Raw genomic sequence first — 15,765 nt, forward strand, 5'->3', positions numbered from 1 at the left:
AGAAAATACGGGTGTTGGCTGAAGAACCATGAGCTTGAATGGGCTAGCCTTCTTTTCTCTTTCGCCTGCGTCAAGATCCCTGTCCCCGTCGACCGTTTGCGTCTCCTGGCGATGGGCGGCGAATCATCATGCGGAGGCGCTGGTGCGTGTGTGAGCGAGAGGTGCCACTGTTTTCGTCTGCCTCTCGTGTTTCCACCTCGAAGCCTCTGTTTCTGTTCTTTGGGTTGTGTAAATTGTACATACGCTGTTGAACCGTTTCATCTTCTTACCCGCCAAGCACCAACGTTGTATATTCACTCGTCATTCGCTACTGCTCACGTTCGCTGGGAGGGATTGAATCGAAGAGACGAAACGGAAGGCACGGAATCCACCACGCAAGACTCGGCCCTTGCTACTATAACCGCTTCATCAAGAGTGGCACCGAGCTGCCTGTACCAAGAGCAACAGCCATACATCCATCATACGCAACACCAGCCCTCGAGGCTCACCATCACCGCGCTGAAGTCCATCCTCAACTAGGCCGTGTGGCCTCCCGACACCACCACCGCAGTCATGTCGGCAACCACGCAACCCAACCTCTGCGCCCTCCCCACCCACCTCCAATCCGACACCGGCCTGACCTCCCACATCGCCTCCCGCTTCCACGTCAACCAGCCCATCACCACCCTCAGCTCCCAAGCCTACATCAGCGTCAACACCTACACCTCCCCCTCCAAGGGTCCCCATGGCGGCGAAGAAGGCTCGGCCGCGGGAGCCGCGAAGGAACTCGCCCAGCGCATGTGGTCGCGTCTCTCCGCCCGGCAGGAGAACCAGGCTGTCGTGTTTCTTGGCGAGACGGGGTCTGGGAAGAGTACGATTCGGAGTCGCCTGTTGGGACAGTTGTTGCATTACAGCAGTACTCCTTTGAGTAAAAGGCTGGATTACGCGCATTTCGTCTTTGACGCATTGACGACGACCAAGAGCACCACGACGCCCACGGCTAGTAAGGCGGGCTTGTTCTTTGAGCTGCAGTATCAGACGGAGGCTAGCACGCATCCCGTCCTCATCGGTGGCAAACTACTTGATCATCGGCTTGAGCGCAGCAGAGTCACGACTGTACCGCCTGGGGAGCGGAACTTTCACATCCTTTACTACCTCCTTGCTGGCACGTCGCCGGATGAGAAGGTGCATCTTGGGCTCGATGCCGGGGTGAGGGACACGGTTGGTGGGAACCCGCGACGATGGCGGTATCTCGGCCATCCATCACAACTCAAGATAGGTGTGAACGATGCGGAGGGTTTCCAGCACTTCAAGACCGCCTTGAGGAAGTTGGAATTCCCGCGACAGCAGGTCGCGCACATCTGCGAGATCTTGGCGGCGATCCTACATATCGGTCAACTCGAATTCATGACCACGCAATCTACCACTCCGGCCCCGGACGAAAGCGGCGGTTACGGCCACGAAGGTGGCGAGGAAGTGACTGTCGTGAAGAACAAGGAGGTACTCCAACACGTCGCCGCCTTCTGCGGTGTTCCGGCGAGAGACTTGGAGCAAAGCCTCGGTTTCCGGTCAAAGACGCTGCACCGCGAACGCGTAACCGTCATGCTCGATCCTGCCGGCGCCCGAGCAAATGCAGACGAATTGGCGCGAACGCTGTACTCCCTTCTCGTCGCCTACATCGTGGAGCAAATCAACCAACGCATTTCGGTCGAAGAAGAGAGCGTCGCTAATACCATCTCCATCGTCGACTTTCCCGGTTTCGCGAACGCGTCTTCCACGGGCAGTACGCTGGACCAGCTTCTCAATAACGCCGCGACCGAGTCTCTGTATCATTTCTGTCTGCAGTCTTTCTTCGAGCGTAAAGCGGATTTGCTGGAGTCGGAGGAGGTGCAGGTCCCGGCTACGAGCTACTTTGATAACAGCGAGGCGGTGAAGGGACTGCTGAAGCCCGGCAATGGGTTGTTGAGTATCCTTGATGATCAGATGAGGAGGGGCAAGAGCGATATGCAGTTCCTTGAGTCGATTCGACGGAGGTTTGAGGGCAAGAACCCGGCGATTGAGGTTGGTGCAGCTACGACCGTTCTGCCCGGGACTAACTTCAAGACGGAGAACTTGAGCGCTGGGTTTGTCGTGAGGCATTTCGCGGGAGAGGTCGAGTATCCCGTTGAAGGGCTTGTGGAGGCGACGGGCGAGGTGATCTCGGGTGATCTGATGAACTTGTTCGGCACGAGTGGGAATGAGTTTGTGCAGGAGCTGTTCGGACAGGAGGCGTTGGTTAAGACTACGCATCCCAAGGACCGCACTGCCGTTACCCAGGCGAGTGTGGCGAGTAAGCCGAGCCGGATGCCGAGTATGGCGCGCCGGAAGGCGGAGCGACAAGCCAGACTGCAGGCGAGGAGGGAAGTGGACGAGAAGGATAGTGGGGAAGATGATGCCGGGACGCGCAGTTTTTCGAGGACGATGAACAGGGGGAAGGAAGAGCAGCAAGGCGCCGCGGCGCAGTTCCTGAGCAGTCTGGACGCTATCAACCGCTCTTTAACCGCGCCGAATACGAACCCGTACTTCGTGTTCTGTCTCAAGCCCAACGATCGCCGCATCGCGAACCAATTCGACAGCAAGTGCGTGCGCACGCAGATCCAGACGTTCGGACTCGCGGAGATCTCGCAGCGGCTTCGGAATGCGGATTTCAGCCTCTTTATGCCGTTTGGCGAATTCCTCGGCACGGCGGAGGGCGAGGTGAGTGTCGTCGGCAGCGAGAAAGAGAAGGCGGAGATGATCTTCGAGGAGAAGAGTTGGCCGGCTAATGAGGCGAGGGTTGGGGCGACGGGGGTGTTTCTGAGTGAGAGGTGTTGGAGGCAGGTTGCTCATGTGCCGGAATTGGGCGACATGCCTGCGCCGGTGTACAGTGCTGAGTACAATGAGTCTGGCTCGCTTACTCCGGGCCCGAAGGGTGGGTTTGGGGAGAGTAAGGTTGCTCTTCTGCCTAATACTCCAGGACAGTACCATGATGATAAGCAGGCGAGTGGGTACTTTGGCAGCCGCGAGATGGACGCTAGGAGCGAGGCGGGCGCGAGTGCGTATCGGGATGGAGATATGTTCCGCAATCTGGAGACCCGCGAGCAGATGGCTGAAAAGGGCAATGAGGTCAAGATGGCGGAAGTCGACAGTCATCCCATGTCCGGCAGTCGGAAGAGATGGCTTGTTATCGTCTACGCTTTGACGTGGTTCGTCCCGGATTTCGCTATCCGAATTGTGGGACGGATTCAGAGGAAGGATGTCAGGACTGCATGGAGGGAAAAGCTGGCCATCAATCTGATCATCTGGTTGAGTTGCGGCTTTGTGGTCTTCTTCATGGTCGGCTTCCCACGGCTCATCTGTCCGACGCAGCATGTTTACTCCTCTGAGGAGTTGAGCTCATTCGACGGCAAGGACGGCGCGAGGAGCTACATGGCGATTCGAGGACAGGTCATCGACTTGGACGCCTTCATCCCAGTGCACTATCCGAACATAGTCCCGCAGAGCGCGCTGAAGAAGTACGCCGGCACCGACGCTACCAACCTCTTTCCCGTGCAAGTCAGCGCCATGTGTCAGGGTGTCGACGGGACAGTCGACCCGGCCGTGCAGCTGAACTACCGCAGCTACAATTTCACCGGCTCGAGCAATATCATTAGTACGACGGACAATAACGCGCAGTACCACGATTTCCGCTGGGCCACGAATGATTCGCGTCCGGACTGGCTCGAGGAGCAAATGATATTCCTCGGCGGGACGTACTGGAAGGGCAACGTGGGATTTTCGGCCCAGTACCTCAAGACACTTGCTTCTAAGAGCCAGAGCATCGCATACCTGAACAAGCGCGTCTATGACTTCACCGACTACGTGACGGGAGGCAGGCAATTGCAGTATCCGCCTGGTTGGACCCGACCGTCCGACTACACGCCGCCGAGCACGAACTTTATGGATCCCAACGTCGTGGCCTTGTTTCAGCAGAGTGCCGGACAGGATGTGACGCAGCGCTGGGAGGCGCTGAACCTGGATCCGGCACTGCGGGCGCGCATGCAGACTTGTCTCGACCGGCTGTTTTATGTCGGCGATCTGGATACGCGGAACAGCGCGCAATGTCTGTTCGCAAAATACATCCTGCTGGCCATCAGCTTGCTGTTGGTCAGTGTTATTGGGTTCAAGTTCTTGGCGGCGTTGCAGTTTGGGAAGAAGAATATGCCGGTGAGTTCTAGACCCTCCTACAAAATGGTGGTGGGGAAGCTGTAGTGAGTTGTGCTGACTTTGGTGGTGCGAAAGGAAAACCTCGACAAGTTCATCATCGCCACTGTGCCGGCTTATACCGAAGACGAGGACTCGCTGCGGCGAGCTATCGATTCGGCGGCGAGGATGCGGTATGATGACAAACGCAAACTGCTTTTCATCATCTGTGATGGTATGATCATCGGGCAGGGCAACGATCGGTAAGTACACAGACGTTTGCATGCTGGTTGACGGCTTTCGGGGGTGCTGACTGTACGCTTTTTGGCAGACCAACTCCTCGCATCGTCCTTGACATTCTCGGCGTGCCGGATACCGTCGACCCGGAGCCGCTGAGCTTCGAGTCGCTGGGTGAAGGCATGAAGCAGCACAACATGGGCAAGGTTTACTCGGGCTTGTACGAGGTGCAGGGCCACATTGTGCCTTTCATTGTTGTCGTCAAGGTCGGGCGACCGTCTGAGGTGTCCAAGTAAGTGCGGATCCGTGTGAACATATGCGCAGAGTTTGTATGACTGACACTGCATTGCTAGACCTGGCAATCGAGGCAAGCGTGACTCGCAGATGATCCTAATGCGCTTCCTCAACCGCATCCACTACAACCTGCCCATGACGCCCCTCGAACTCGAGCTCCACCACCAAATCCGGAACGTGATTGGTGTCAATCCCACCTTCTACGAGTTCCTGCTGCAAATCGACGCCGACACCGTCGTCGCCCCCGACTCCGCCACGCGCTTCGTCTCCGCTTTCCTGCACGACACCAAGCTCATCGGCGTGTGTGGCGAGACGGCCCTTTCCAACGCCAAAGCCTCGATGATCACTATGATGCAGGTCTACGAATACTACATCTCGCACAACCTCACCAAGGCCTTCGAATCGCTATTTGGATCCGTCACTTGCTTGCCGGGTTGCTACAGCATGTACCGCATCCGCGCCGCCGAGACCGGTAAACCACTGTTCGTGAGCCGCGAGATCGTGGTCGATTATGCCGAGATCCGTGTCGATACGCTGCATATGAAGAACCTTTTGCACCTGGGTGAGGATCGGTACCTGACAACGCTGCTGCTAAAGTATCATCCCAAGTACAAGACGAAGTATATCATGCGCGCCCACGCTTGGACGATCGCACCGGATAGCTGGACGGTGTTCATGTCGCAGCGTCGACGCTGGATCAACAGTACCGTGCACAACCTCATCGAGCTCATCCCGCTCCAGCAGTTGTGTGGCTTCTGCTGCTTCAGTATGCGCTTCGTTGTGTTCCTGGACTTGCTGAGCACGATTGTACAACCGGTCATTGTCGGATACATCGCCTACCTCATCGTAGAGGTGGTGCAGAACCCCAGCAGTATTCCCATCACGGCCTTTATTCTCCTTGGAGCGATCTACGGATTGCAAGCGATCATTTTCATTCTGAGACGGAAGTGGGAGATGATCGGTTGGATGCTGATATACATGCTCGCTACGCCTGTGTTCTCGTTCGGACTCCCGCTGTACGCGTTCTGGCACATGGACGACTTTAGCTGGGGCAACACGCGTATGGTGACCGGAGAGAAGGGCAAGCAGATCATTGTCAGCGACGAGGGCAAATTCGACCCGTCGACCATCCCACGCAAGCGGTGGGAGGAGTACCAGGCTGAGTTGTGGGAGGCGCAGACCATGAAGGATGACGCCCGCAGCGAGATCAGCGGGATCAGTTACGCAACTAAAAGCTGGCACCCTGCCGCCTCCGACTACAATGTGGGCGGTTACCCACCTTCGCGACCGATGAGCCAGCTGGGCGTGCCCGCGTCGCCGTTCTTGCATCCCATGCAGCACAACGGCTCGCGGATGTCGCTTGCACCTTCGGAGACCGGATTGCTGTCGAGGAACTATTCCGGCTCAGATATGGAGATGATGTCGGACCAGCCATCGGATGATGCGCTGTTGGCAGAGATCCGCGAGATCCTGCGGACGGCAGATCTTATGAGCGTGACGAAGAAGAGTATCAAGGCCGAGTTGGAGAGGCGGTTCGGTGTGCCGCTTGACAATCGGAGGCAGTACATTGGGAGCGCGACTGAGGCGATTTTGAGCGGGCAGTTGTAAGGGAAAATGTCTGGATGGGTAACGACGGTGGCGTCTCCGGTGCATTGCTGTGGTGTTGATAGGTGGCGTTGGATGCCGTCTACACCGGGGAAAGCGTGTGGGCGGGTCTCATGTATCGGCTCTGGTCAAAAGAACGGGCATGGGTCAGTCTGCATTGACATCTGTATATCATGTGCATCCTTGACGAGCAATCCACTTCCTCGCCAGTTGGACGTTACTCTGAAACTGGCTGTCAGCGTCTACTCATGCCGTTGCCTGGTCACTCCCAGGTTGCAAGACGCCGTCGTTGGCGAGAGCAGTGTGGGCTCGCGTCAAGGAATGATTCATCAGACTTCTCGACTCCACGTACGGAGGCTGATATTAAGGGTGCGGGTTTCGCATCCGTCTGAGGAGGGAGGGGAAGAGGGAAGATGGCGACACCCCAATACATCTAGGTGATGGCAATGGCGGTCACATCGAGATTGTGAAGACTCACAGCATTGAAGTTTATCGCGAACTGTGCTACAGCCGCGCCATAGTGGCCGCAAACGTAAAGACATTCCTTCCGTCTGCACCACGGCTTACTCTGCCACTTCTGCCAATCGGCTCGCTCTGGCGGCTGCATAATTCGTGAAGCGTCTGATCGTCGGCGTGGTTTGCAACAAAACGGTGGCCCGTCTTCTTCAGTCTGCCAACAACGAACCCTTGTGCGGGCTGGCCGTCTCTTGCGAATTCAACCGTATACGTCTATTCGCATGTTAATTTACTCTGGAGTACAGCAGGTGGCCTTGCAGGACCTTACCTCGACCGTAGCATCACCCTCCGCTTGCTCGTCCACCTCTGGTACCTGAACGTCCGTAATCGCCGCGGGCAGTGGATTGTTCTCCGGGTATGGCAAACCGTCTCGGCGCGGACTCCTCGATAAGCATACGACATGCTGGTAGGTTGCTACGCCACCATTCGCTAAAACAAGACCGGTCTTGCCTTTTCCACTTCTGAGTTGGCGTGTCATCTCCGTAATAGCCTAGTAGTGTCTCAGCCAGCGCAGGTACAACGCGTTCAGACCCAGTACTTACATGCATAGAGTAGTTGTTTCCTGCACCTCCGAAAGACGTGAGTCCTCCCAGCAACGTGATAGGTTTAGGTGAATTGACTATCGGCAAGCCGAGATGCTCACATGCCAGCTTTGGCACGATTGGGAAGCAGCTGTCATTTGTCAATAACGGCAAGCTCCGCTAACGTAGATTGTACACACGAGTAGAAGTCGAACAGATCAATGTCTTCCTTCTGCAGCGCCGACGCTTCGATGCCCGCATCAAGCGAGCGGGAGATTGCAGGACTCCACCAGTAAGCTGGCCGCTTCCAGACTGATCACGGTCAGCTTGTATGCCTTGTGATCAGAGTGTATTCGGACGCATCTACACTCGTCGTTGTCTCTTGTGCCTGCTCCACCAAGGGCGTAAATCCACTTTGATTCGGGTATGCCCAACTCTCTAGCATAGTCTGTCGAGGTCACAATACATGCCGCGGCTAGGTTGACCGTGTTAAACGCGTTCATGAGTAGCGGGTCTACATGTTGACATCAGTCGAGCCAACCTAACCACATGAACGCGAACGCTGAGGTTTTTCTGTACGTACAAGGGAAACAAATCATTCGGTTCTTGCCCGAGACTGCTCCAATGCCATCCTCATTTGTCACAGGAGTACCGTAGGACCATGCAAAACGATTGCCGTCGGCAACTGTGGCAAACTGGCTGTACAACCTGGCAGACTCGACGTTATTGTCTTCGATGCTTTGCCGTCGATATGCGCGAAACCCGTTCTCGTAGAGAGGATATACCTGTATTGGGTTGCCAATGCCATGCTTAGCTCCAAGGTCTATGCCGTTAGAATCGCTCTTTGCCGGAGTCCACGAGCTTGGTAACGCACTGGCTTTGAGCTCGCGAGTGGTAGGCGAGAAGACGCTGTTGACTTCTTCATCAACAGGCGTCCAATGCGGAGGTGGAAGACGCTTGGCTGAAGCACATGCGGTCACTGCAGTAGTCAGATTAGACAAACTCCCACGAGGAGTTAATGCCTACACGATGCCAACGCTTCTCCGCCCGTCAGTACGGCAACCCTGCCCTCTCCCTTTGAGATCCGTCTGGCTGCCTCATCGAACAAAAAGCCTGGCTGATTGCCACCATGCTCGCTGTAGTGCTTTCGTCGAGGCTTGACATGCAGGCGGTCTGCTACTAAGCCTGGAAGGTCACGGTAGGGCCAAGTCCAGCTTCTCACAATGTCGATGCTATCAATACTAGATTGAACCGCTGCAGCTGCTGCGTTGTCTAAAGCGGTGTCTTGCAATGCATTGTTGATTGCTTGTAGCATGAGCTCTAGAGGCTCGACAGCATCTTCGATCTTCCGAGAGCGGTTCACGACATCGCCAACACCAACAATGATCGGCGTTTGCCGCAACCTGGTCATTGTGATTGAACCGAGCTCAGGAGGCGTGAAGAATCACAGAGCTTCATAGACACAACCAATGTTCGAAGTCCAAGATCGCAATGAATATCAGGAAGCTCACTTGCGGTAAGATGCTGTTGTGCTCGACAACGCGGAGATATCAACCTCGGCATACCTGCGGGATACTACAGGTATCAAGGTTGGGCTAGGAAACCTATACTATAGCATTTGCTAGCCGTTACGATACCAGTGGAACGTCTGAGCAGGAGCCTAGAGTACAGAAAAGACTCATCGATCGTTGCAATGCTGAAAGAAAGTACACGGAAGTGTGTGTTGCTTGGCGAAATGGGACAGGACGAGCTCTGCCGGGGCGTGCTCGGAACCATCCACCTCTTTGTTCCTCCACATCCCGCATGTGGTTCTATTGCAGCACATCTTGCTGCCACACACCGGATGAACTAGCCCGGTGGGTCACCGTGCAGGCACATCTTCGGCGAGGGTGACAGCGCCCATGCCGCCAAAGTGATATCGTGTAGGTCTGCTCTTACATTCGAACAAGTCTTGTTCGAAGTAGTCTGTGCAATCGCCAACATCATGGCAAACGATCCGACCTCGCTAAGCGTAGAGACCTTGTTCGACGTGAAAGGCTGGGTGGCAGTCGTAGTAGGTTATGTGGTCAAACCTACGATCATGCATGGAAATATACTGACGTTGAGCGGACTGGTGGAGGTACTGGACTTGGCCTGATCACCGCACAATCACTTGCAGCAAATGGTGTCAAAGTCTACGTAACCGGACGACGATTAGAGAAGCTCAAAGATGCCGAAATGCAAGACTCCAAGTCAGGCGGCTCAATCATAGCTCTCCAAATGGATGTCACGGACAAAGACAGTATTGTGTCCGCTGTCAAGCACGTCTCCGAGAAGGAGAAATGGATCAACTTCCTCGTCAACAACGCGGGAGTCACCAGCGTCAATTATGGCAAGGCCGGGCAACCCACTGGCAGCGTTCAGGAGGTCGCTGACGCAATGCTGAACAATCAAACCTTCGATGACTGGATTTCGATCTACAAGGTCAACGTCGCGAGCTACTACTTCACCTCTGTGGCCTTCCTGCCGCTGCTGTGTGCTGCACGGGATCATGGCTACCCAGAGGCTGGCAGCATATTGAACATCAGCTCCATCAGCGGTATAACGAAAGAATCTCAGAACGGCCAGTTCAGCTACAATGCTTCCAAGGCAGCATGCATCTCGCTGACCGAGCAGCTTGCCGTAGATCTCAAGCGGCCAGATCTGGAGGTTCGGGTTAACACGCTCGCGCCTGGGTATTTCCCAAGCGAGATGACGCCTATTGGCGTCGAGGCAGGCCAGGCCAAGGAGCACTTCCGCACGAAATGGGGTATCCCCTTTGGCAAAGCTGGCAGTTCTAGAGACTACGCGCAGGCGGTACTCAACTTTGCGGTCAATAGCTATATCACTGGCAGCACGCTTGTGATCGATGGCGGGTGGTTGTTAGCTCATGCCTAGGTGAAAGGCGAGGTGCCCGGGCAAGCTGACTGGAGGCCAAGTGACTGCTCTATCTGGGGTTGATAACAGTATCCATCGCTTCGGACACGGCGATCAGGTATTCGTCTCGAAAAGGCCTCCCCACAATCTGCACGCACACAGGCTGTGATTTCCACCGCTTGGCGTCATCTTGGTCTCACTATTAGCAGATTATCTCGGTAATCATATCGCTTAGACTTACAAATTTCCCAATTCGGCCGGTCAAACGGGTTGTCGCGCGGCTGATAGCTCGCGTCCTTCTCGTCCAGCTTCTGATCGACCTTCACACCCTTCACCGGCATCACCACAGACGGATAGTCCAACAGATTGAAGAGACTGGTGTAACCCCACCAGACCGGAAAGTCGTGCGGTACTGCCGCTTGCGGCGCAACCGGACACAGCAGACAGTCTATCTTCGCCTCGTCCCAAGCCTGCTGGAAACGCGCCTTGCACGCCGCTTGCTGTCGGCTATGGTGGAAGATCTCGGGCGCAGTGAGCTCCTTGACACCGAAGATCTTGAGGTTGTAGTCGAATTGATGTATAGGTGGCTCTCCGGCCATTTCCAGTAGAGCTTTGGCCTCTTTCGCGCCGGTCTGGAAGTATAACGCAAACGTCGTCATTGCCGCTTGCCAACAGTCGAAAGGAGCTCTAAAATCCACGACTTCGTGACCGGCAGCGTGCAGCCTGGCTGCGCTTTCGCGGAGTGCGCGCTGAACGGGCGGGTGTGGTTCTACAACCCCATCGGTCGTCATGAGGCCTACTCGTAGTTTCTTCGGTGCCGACGCTGAATCGTCCCAGAAGGGTAGTATGCAACTCGTCTCGTACGGCATCGTTGGATGCGTGACGATTAACTTGATGAACAGCTTAAGGTCCTCCATACTGTGACACACCGGTCCTGCAGCGCTCTTGATCGAAACATTGCCGAGCGCAGGATGTACCAACCCTGTCCTCGGCACACGGTCGTGGCTAGGTCGCATACCGTACAATCCATTGAACGCAGCTGGCCCCCGGATGCTCCCGCCTATGTCAGTACTCAATGGAGATGCAGGCGTTCCTTTTAGTGCCGTAAGAACGGCTTCACCACCAGACGAGCCACCGGACCCAAAGTCCGGATTGATGGCATTCAATGTGCGACCCCAGAGATTGCTCACGGTCTCAAGTGCCATACCCGACTGCGGACAGGTCGTACGAGCGAAGATGATCGCGCCTGCATCGCGCATCACCTTGACTACAGAAGCATCGGACGAAGCAGGTTCATTGTGATACCAAGCCGTGAAGCCCATAGTTGTCACGTGCCCCTTGACATTCATGATATCTTTGATCGAGATGGGTAGGCCGTGAAGCGGACCGACGGGCTTGCCCGTCTTCTCCAGCTCTTTGTCAAGAGCAGCGGCGGATGCGATGGCCTCATCTGGAAAGAAGTCGACGAGACAGTTGACCAGCTGATGAACTATCGCGGCACGCGCACAGAAGGCCTCGGTCGCTTCGACGGCAGTAAGCTCCCGTGCATGAATACGCTGTAGGAGTACCGAAGCAGTCAGGGAAGTAATCTCCAACTGCTTAGGCCCCAGCAAGCCGCAGTCTTCAACTGCGCTTGGTAGGTTGCTGAGCAAATCAGCCTTCGCCGTCGAAGATAGTCTGCATTGTGCCGGTAGCGAGTCAAGCACGCTTTGCTGTGCGCGACTGGCGATCGCTTGGTACTCTTTCGCTGGCGCTGTTGACACGCCCTGAGCGACCATCGTGACTATGATATCGACCGTCAGCGAGATACTTGGTGATACTATGGCTTGTAACGAGCAGATACGGTGGTGCGAGATATAGGAAGTTGTAGCGAAAGACGATAGGGCAACAGATAGCGAGCTAGGAGGTGAGGTGGGGTAAGGCGAGCAGCGGGTTTGGACAGTGGAAAGCCTTCTCTCACCTGGCCAGCACGCCTGCAAAGGGCTCGGCAGGCTCCGGCGGCTTGGCAATGGGCACGAATATGTAGAACGAGTGAGTTACTGGATGTTTGTGCGAGTCCGCTCACAGGTGTTCTTTCGGGCCTGCAATCTCAGCTCTTTCAAAGAACATCAACGGCGTCTCGTCAAGATTATGTCCATCGTACAGCAGACTGCGATCCTTCTGGTCCGTCTCCGGACCGAACCACTCCCTAAAAGCATCGGCAAGCGTCTTCTGCGAAAGCTCCATGTGCTTGCCAGGAACCGTCCTGAAGGCGAGCCCACCACGCTCATCGAGCTTCTTCAGCCCAAGCCAATCTTCCTTGTACATTTGTCTATGGCGTAATGGGGTGACATGGCCGGATGTAGCGTTCACTTCGGCGAACCAGCCGCTCTCCTTCGGTATAACCGTCTGGTCTTCGGAGAAGACGTACATAGCGAAGTGCTCCAGCTCGGCAATCCTGGCCGCATACTTGGCGTTCTTCAAAACGCGCTCGTTGTTAACATCGGCGAGGAAGTTGCTGTGCTTCAGGTACTCATCAGACGCCAAGCCTGTCGTCTCATTGCGCGTGCGGTAATATTGCGCTGGTACAACGCGGCTCTGCACCGTGTCCGTCCAGGCGTTGCCTTTGATGAGGGCGACGGCGCCCTTGCAGACAAAGTCTCGCTGGCCGCAAACTTGAAACTGTGCAATGCCATTATGCTGGCTTCCAAATGTGACCAGGCTCCGCACACTGAGGACATTGCACCGTTCGATCAACCCTCGCAGGAATTGGCCACCTTGGCTGAAACCCAGCGCATCCACTCTGATTCCCTCTGCCGTTTGTGCTGCGTATAGCCTCGGGTCTTTCTTGATCTCCTCACACACTTGATCGATCTGCGTCGTGACGTTGCCGAAGAAGCTGTCTGTGCGGTCATTGCCGCCATCTTCATCCAGCCGGATGGTGTAAACGTATGTGCCCGGATGGATCTTCCTTGCCAATGCTCCCGTAACCCGCAAGCCTTCTGCGTTATACCTGTCACCCAGACCGTGCCACATCAGCAGAGGCAGCGGCTTAGGAGGGACATCGGCCTGGAGGGCCGAGGTGAAGGCGAGCAGTGAGAGCACCGCCGGGAGGCTAAAGACGCGCATTGTACAACAACTTATCTGGTGGAGGATGTGTTGAGCAGTAGAGGTGCTCTTGACACAAGGGACGCAATTGCTGCCGCCTGGCGAGTCGAGCTAAACAGCAGATTCAGTGACGGCATGGACATGTTGATGGACTTTGATTGGACAGGGTAACGATCTACCGCTAATGAACGCACCCCGGATTGATGGCTTCGGTTAAGCCCGGCCTCTCATTTATAGTACGGCCGAGGTGCCGCGCGCATCCGCGTTTCATGGCTCGTGGCTACAAGTTTTCTGACAAGCAGAACTATGCTGGTATCATATAGAGACAACAGGCTCCGTCGCTCGTAGCAGGAGTGAGCGACCGTCAAGATGCCGGAGATGCGGCAGACCGGCTCCGTGCTACCTACCGCCATCGCCAGCAGCTCCCAACTCCCGAACAGCACCGCGCATAAGGAAGCAGACCGAGACCCGCATGTACCCTCGCCAATACCACCGTGGGTACATCCGAACGATGGCACGATCCTACCGGATAATGCGCGCCTACTATCACAACCACCCGAGCCAGCGCGACCAAATACCAGACACCACAAGCCGGCTCACAACTACAAAGCCGGTCGGAAATGGGATCATCTTCGGAGCGCCGAGCCAGCGCTCCTCAGCATGCCCATCGCCGACCATCAGGCGCGATGGCGAGACTTCATGGTGTCTGGACCGAACCCGCAGGACCGGTCAGCGCAAGCGCGGGTCGTGGATCAAGCATGGCTGGACGAGCATATGCCATACCTCAACCGCCCGTGGCAACCCGAGGACGAGCTGGAGGCTGGCGCTAAAGGAGCGGAGCCGAAGGGCTTCTCGGGACTCATGTACCGTGGCAAATGGCTGATCAGTCCGGAGAGGCAGGAGAGAACGGTGCGGGTGTTTTGGGTAAGCCTGCGCACCACCATATACGCGCTGTTACTCTGCTATGTACTTGTATGCTCACCTCGGTCGCAGCGACTACTCCTCAAGAACCCTTTCGTCCCGCTCGTGTTCCGTCTCATCGTCCTCGCCTTCTCCGCCGCAGGCCTCGGCATCGCAGGCACCATCCTTACCCGCGTCCGTCTCGTCAATCACGACCCCAACCCAGCCAATCAATGCGCCACTCGCGCCTCGACCTACATGGCCATCTGCATCGGCAGCGTAGCAATCCCGTACCTTGGCTACGTCACCTGGGACGAGTACATGAGCAAACCGTACGTCCCCTATGTACTTCCTAGATCTGGTCAGGGTCTGACGTGACATAGTCTCGGCCTCCGCTCCGTCCCCACCAAAGTTCTGCTATTACTTTGCGACCTCTACTTCGTCGTCTTCGCCGCCTCTAACCTTTCCCTCGCCTTCGACGCCCTTTTCGACCATCGCTGGGCCTGTTACGATGAGCAATTCGCCATCATAGGCACTAATGGCCCGTCGTATAACGTGCCTGCCACGTGCCCCAACAATTCAAACATTTGCTATAAGCAGAAAACGCTATCTTCGGTTCTTTTCATTGGTCTGTTGGCGTGGTTGATAACCTTTAGCATCAGTGTTCTGCGCGTCGTGGAAAAGTTGAGGCCGGATTAGAAATCTCAGCCTCTGCATGAACGGCGCGCGGTGAGGTTAGGGATTATGCATATGGCGCTTTGGGTGTACAGGAGGGTGTGGCCGGTGTGGGCTTGCATGGCGGTGACGCTGGGTGGGCTTGGCGTCCGCGCTGGACGCCTGGCGCGGAGGACGTCTATGCGCTTTGGCGAGGATGACGATGACGAGGTATGACTTCTATCGACTTAGCGAGGCGTTATGCGGGTTTTCGCTTCCCAGAAGGGAGATGACAGGCTCTCCATGGTCGGAGGAAGTCGGGCGTTCGGATGATGGACGATCGCTCGCGGCACGCAGGGGCCGCAGATGAGACGCCTACCTAGTATCTTAACTACTCCAGCATTGTTTCCCGCCCTTGCGCTTGCACTGCCATGTCTTTCAACCTCCTACTCAGTAAGCTTTCACCCCTCTGCTCAGGCTGCCGCTCGCGGCTCCGGTCCCGCTCAAAGTTGAAAGGGTCATCCAGTCTCCGTACGCTTGATAATCGCTGCAACAGCGGTGATACAGGTGCCGGTGCGTGCTTCTCAGTCTGCGGCGAGGTAGGGGGCGAGAATGCGGATCGTGACTGGTCCGAGTCAAAGTCCATCGCATCGCTCATCTGCCGACTAGCAGGACGTGACTCGAGCGGTGGCAGCGCGTTCACATGCAAAGGGAGTGGTTGCATGGGCGGTCCAAACGAAGGGCCATAGTCCATGGATGGGAGGGACTGCGCACCGATGCGGCGGGGTGGCGTATAATTTTCCCACGCAGCCACTGCCGCCGGCGGATTCGTGGGATGTTGCGTGCTACAATTGGCTAATGCATTTTTCGGCGTAGC

At 56.0% G+C, this 15,765-nt stretch overlaps 6 protein-coding genes across 6 annotated transcripts; 3 read left to right on the top strand and 3 right to left on the bottom strand.

Moving 5' to 3' along the window:
* Window positions 1–74: 74 nt before the first annotated feature.
* On the top strand, window positions 75–6,318 carry BAUCODRAFT_108848 (glycosyltransferase family 2 protein; the record flags this gene model as incomplete). Its single annotated transcript, XM_007678525.1, has 4 exons — window positions 75–4,203; window positions 4,279–4,442; window positions 4,511–4,708; window positions 4,770–6,318. The coding sequence occupies exons 1-4, from the start codon at window positions 553–555 to the stop codon at window positions 6,316–6,318; spliced, it is 5,562 nt and encodes a 1,853-aa protein (XP_007676715.1). The 5' UTR covers window positions 75–552.
* A 445-nt stretch (window positions 6,319–6,763) lies between these two features.
* BAUCODRAFT_576718 (uncharacterized protein) lies at window positions 6,764–8,763 on the bottom strand (the record flags this gene model as incomplete). Its single annotated transcript, XM_007678526.1, has 8 exons — window positions 6,764–7,044; window positions 7,100–7,321; window positions 7,374–7,503; window positions 7,553–7,664; window positions 7,720–7,866; window positions 7,936–8,175; window positions 8,227–8,331; window positions 8,379–8,763. 8 exons carry the CDS (start codon window positions 8,761–8,763, stop codon window positions 6,820–6,822), a joined length of 1,566 nt encoding a protein of 521 aa, XP_007676716.1. The 3' UTR covers window positions 6,764–6,819.
* A 395-nt stretch (window positions 8,764–9,158) lies between these two features.
* On the top strand, window positions 9,159–10,268 carry BAUCODRAFT_139608 (uncharacterized protein; the record flags this gene model as incomplete). The annotated part of the gene is made up of 2 exons (XM_007678527.1): window positions 9,159–9,405; window positions 9,459–10,268. The coding sequence occupies exons 1-2, from the start codon at window positions 9,337–9,339 to the stop codon at window positions 10,266–10,268; spliced, it is 879 nt and encodes a 292-aa protein (XP_007676717.1). The 5' UTR covers window positions 9,159–9,336.
* A 24-nt stretch (window positions 10,269–10,292) lies between these two features.
* On the bottom strand, window positions 10,293–12,430 carry BAUCODRAFT_492129 (uncharacterized protein). The gene is made up of 3 exons (XM_007678528.1): window positions 12,288–12,430; window positions 10,489–12,030; window positions 10,293–10,436 (listed from the first exon to the last, which is right to left on the bottom strand). Exons 2-3 carry the CDS (start codon window positions 12,023–12,025, stop codon window positions 10,318–10,320), a joined length of 1,656 nt encoding a protein of 551 aa, XP_007676718.1. The 5' UTR covers window positions 12,026–12,030; window positions 12,288–12,430; the 3' UTR covers window positions 10,293–10,317.
* Window positions 12,420–13,355, bottom strand: BAUCODRAFT_47526 (uncharacterized protein; the record flags this gene model as incomplete). Its single annotated transcript, XM_007678020.1, has 1 exon — window positions 12,420–13,355. A coding segment is annotated over one exon (936 nt), but the record flags the coding sequence as incomplete, so codon positions are not given.
* Window positions 13,356–13,712: 357 nt separating this feature from the next.
* Window positions 13,713–14,933, top strand: BAUCODRAFT_70184 (uncharacterized protein; the record flags this gene model as incomplete). Its single annotated transcript, XM_007678104.1, has 3 exons — window positions 13,713–14,258; window positions 14,328–14,566; window positions 14,618–14,933. The coding sequence occupies 3 exons, from the start codon at window positions 13,713–13,715 to the stop codon at window positions 14,931–14,933; spliced, it is 1,101 nt and encodes a 366-aa protein (XP_007676294.1).
* Between the last annotated feature and the right edge of the window lie 832 nt (window positions 14,934–15,765).

The sequence above is a fragment of the Baudoinia panamericana genome (assembly GCF_000338955.1).
Source record: "Baudoinia panamericana UAMH 10762 unplaced genomic scaffold BAUCOscaffold_6, whole genome shotgun sequence".
In the NCBI taxonomy this organism is placed as follows: Eukaryota; Fungi; Ascomycota; class Dothideomycetes; order Mycosphaerellales; family Teratosphaeriaceae; genus Baudoinia; species Baudoinia panamericana.

What these genes read in the sequence shown, in the direction of transcription:
- BAUCODRAFT_492129 (XM_007678528.1), bottom strand. Translation starts at nt 12,025, where the DNA reads ATGGTCGCTCAGGGCGTGTCAACAGCGCCAGCGAAAGAGTACCAAGCG. An exon ending in CCGGCCGAATTGGGAAATTT is followed by an intron (nt 10,437 to 10,488) that starts GTAAGTCTAAGC and finishes AGTGAGACCAAG; the next exon opens with ATGACGCCAAGCGGTGGAAA.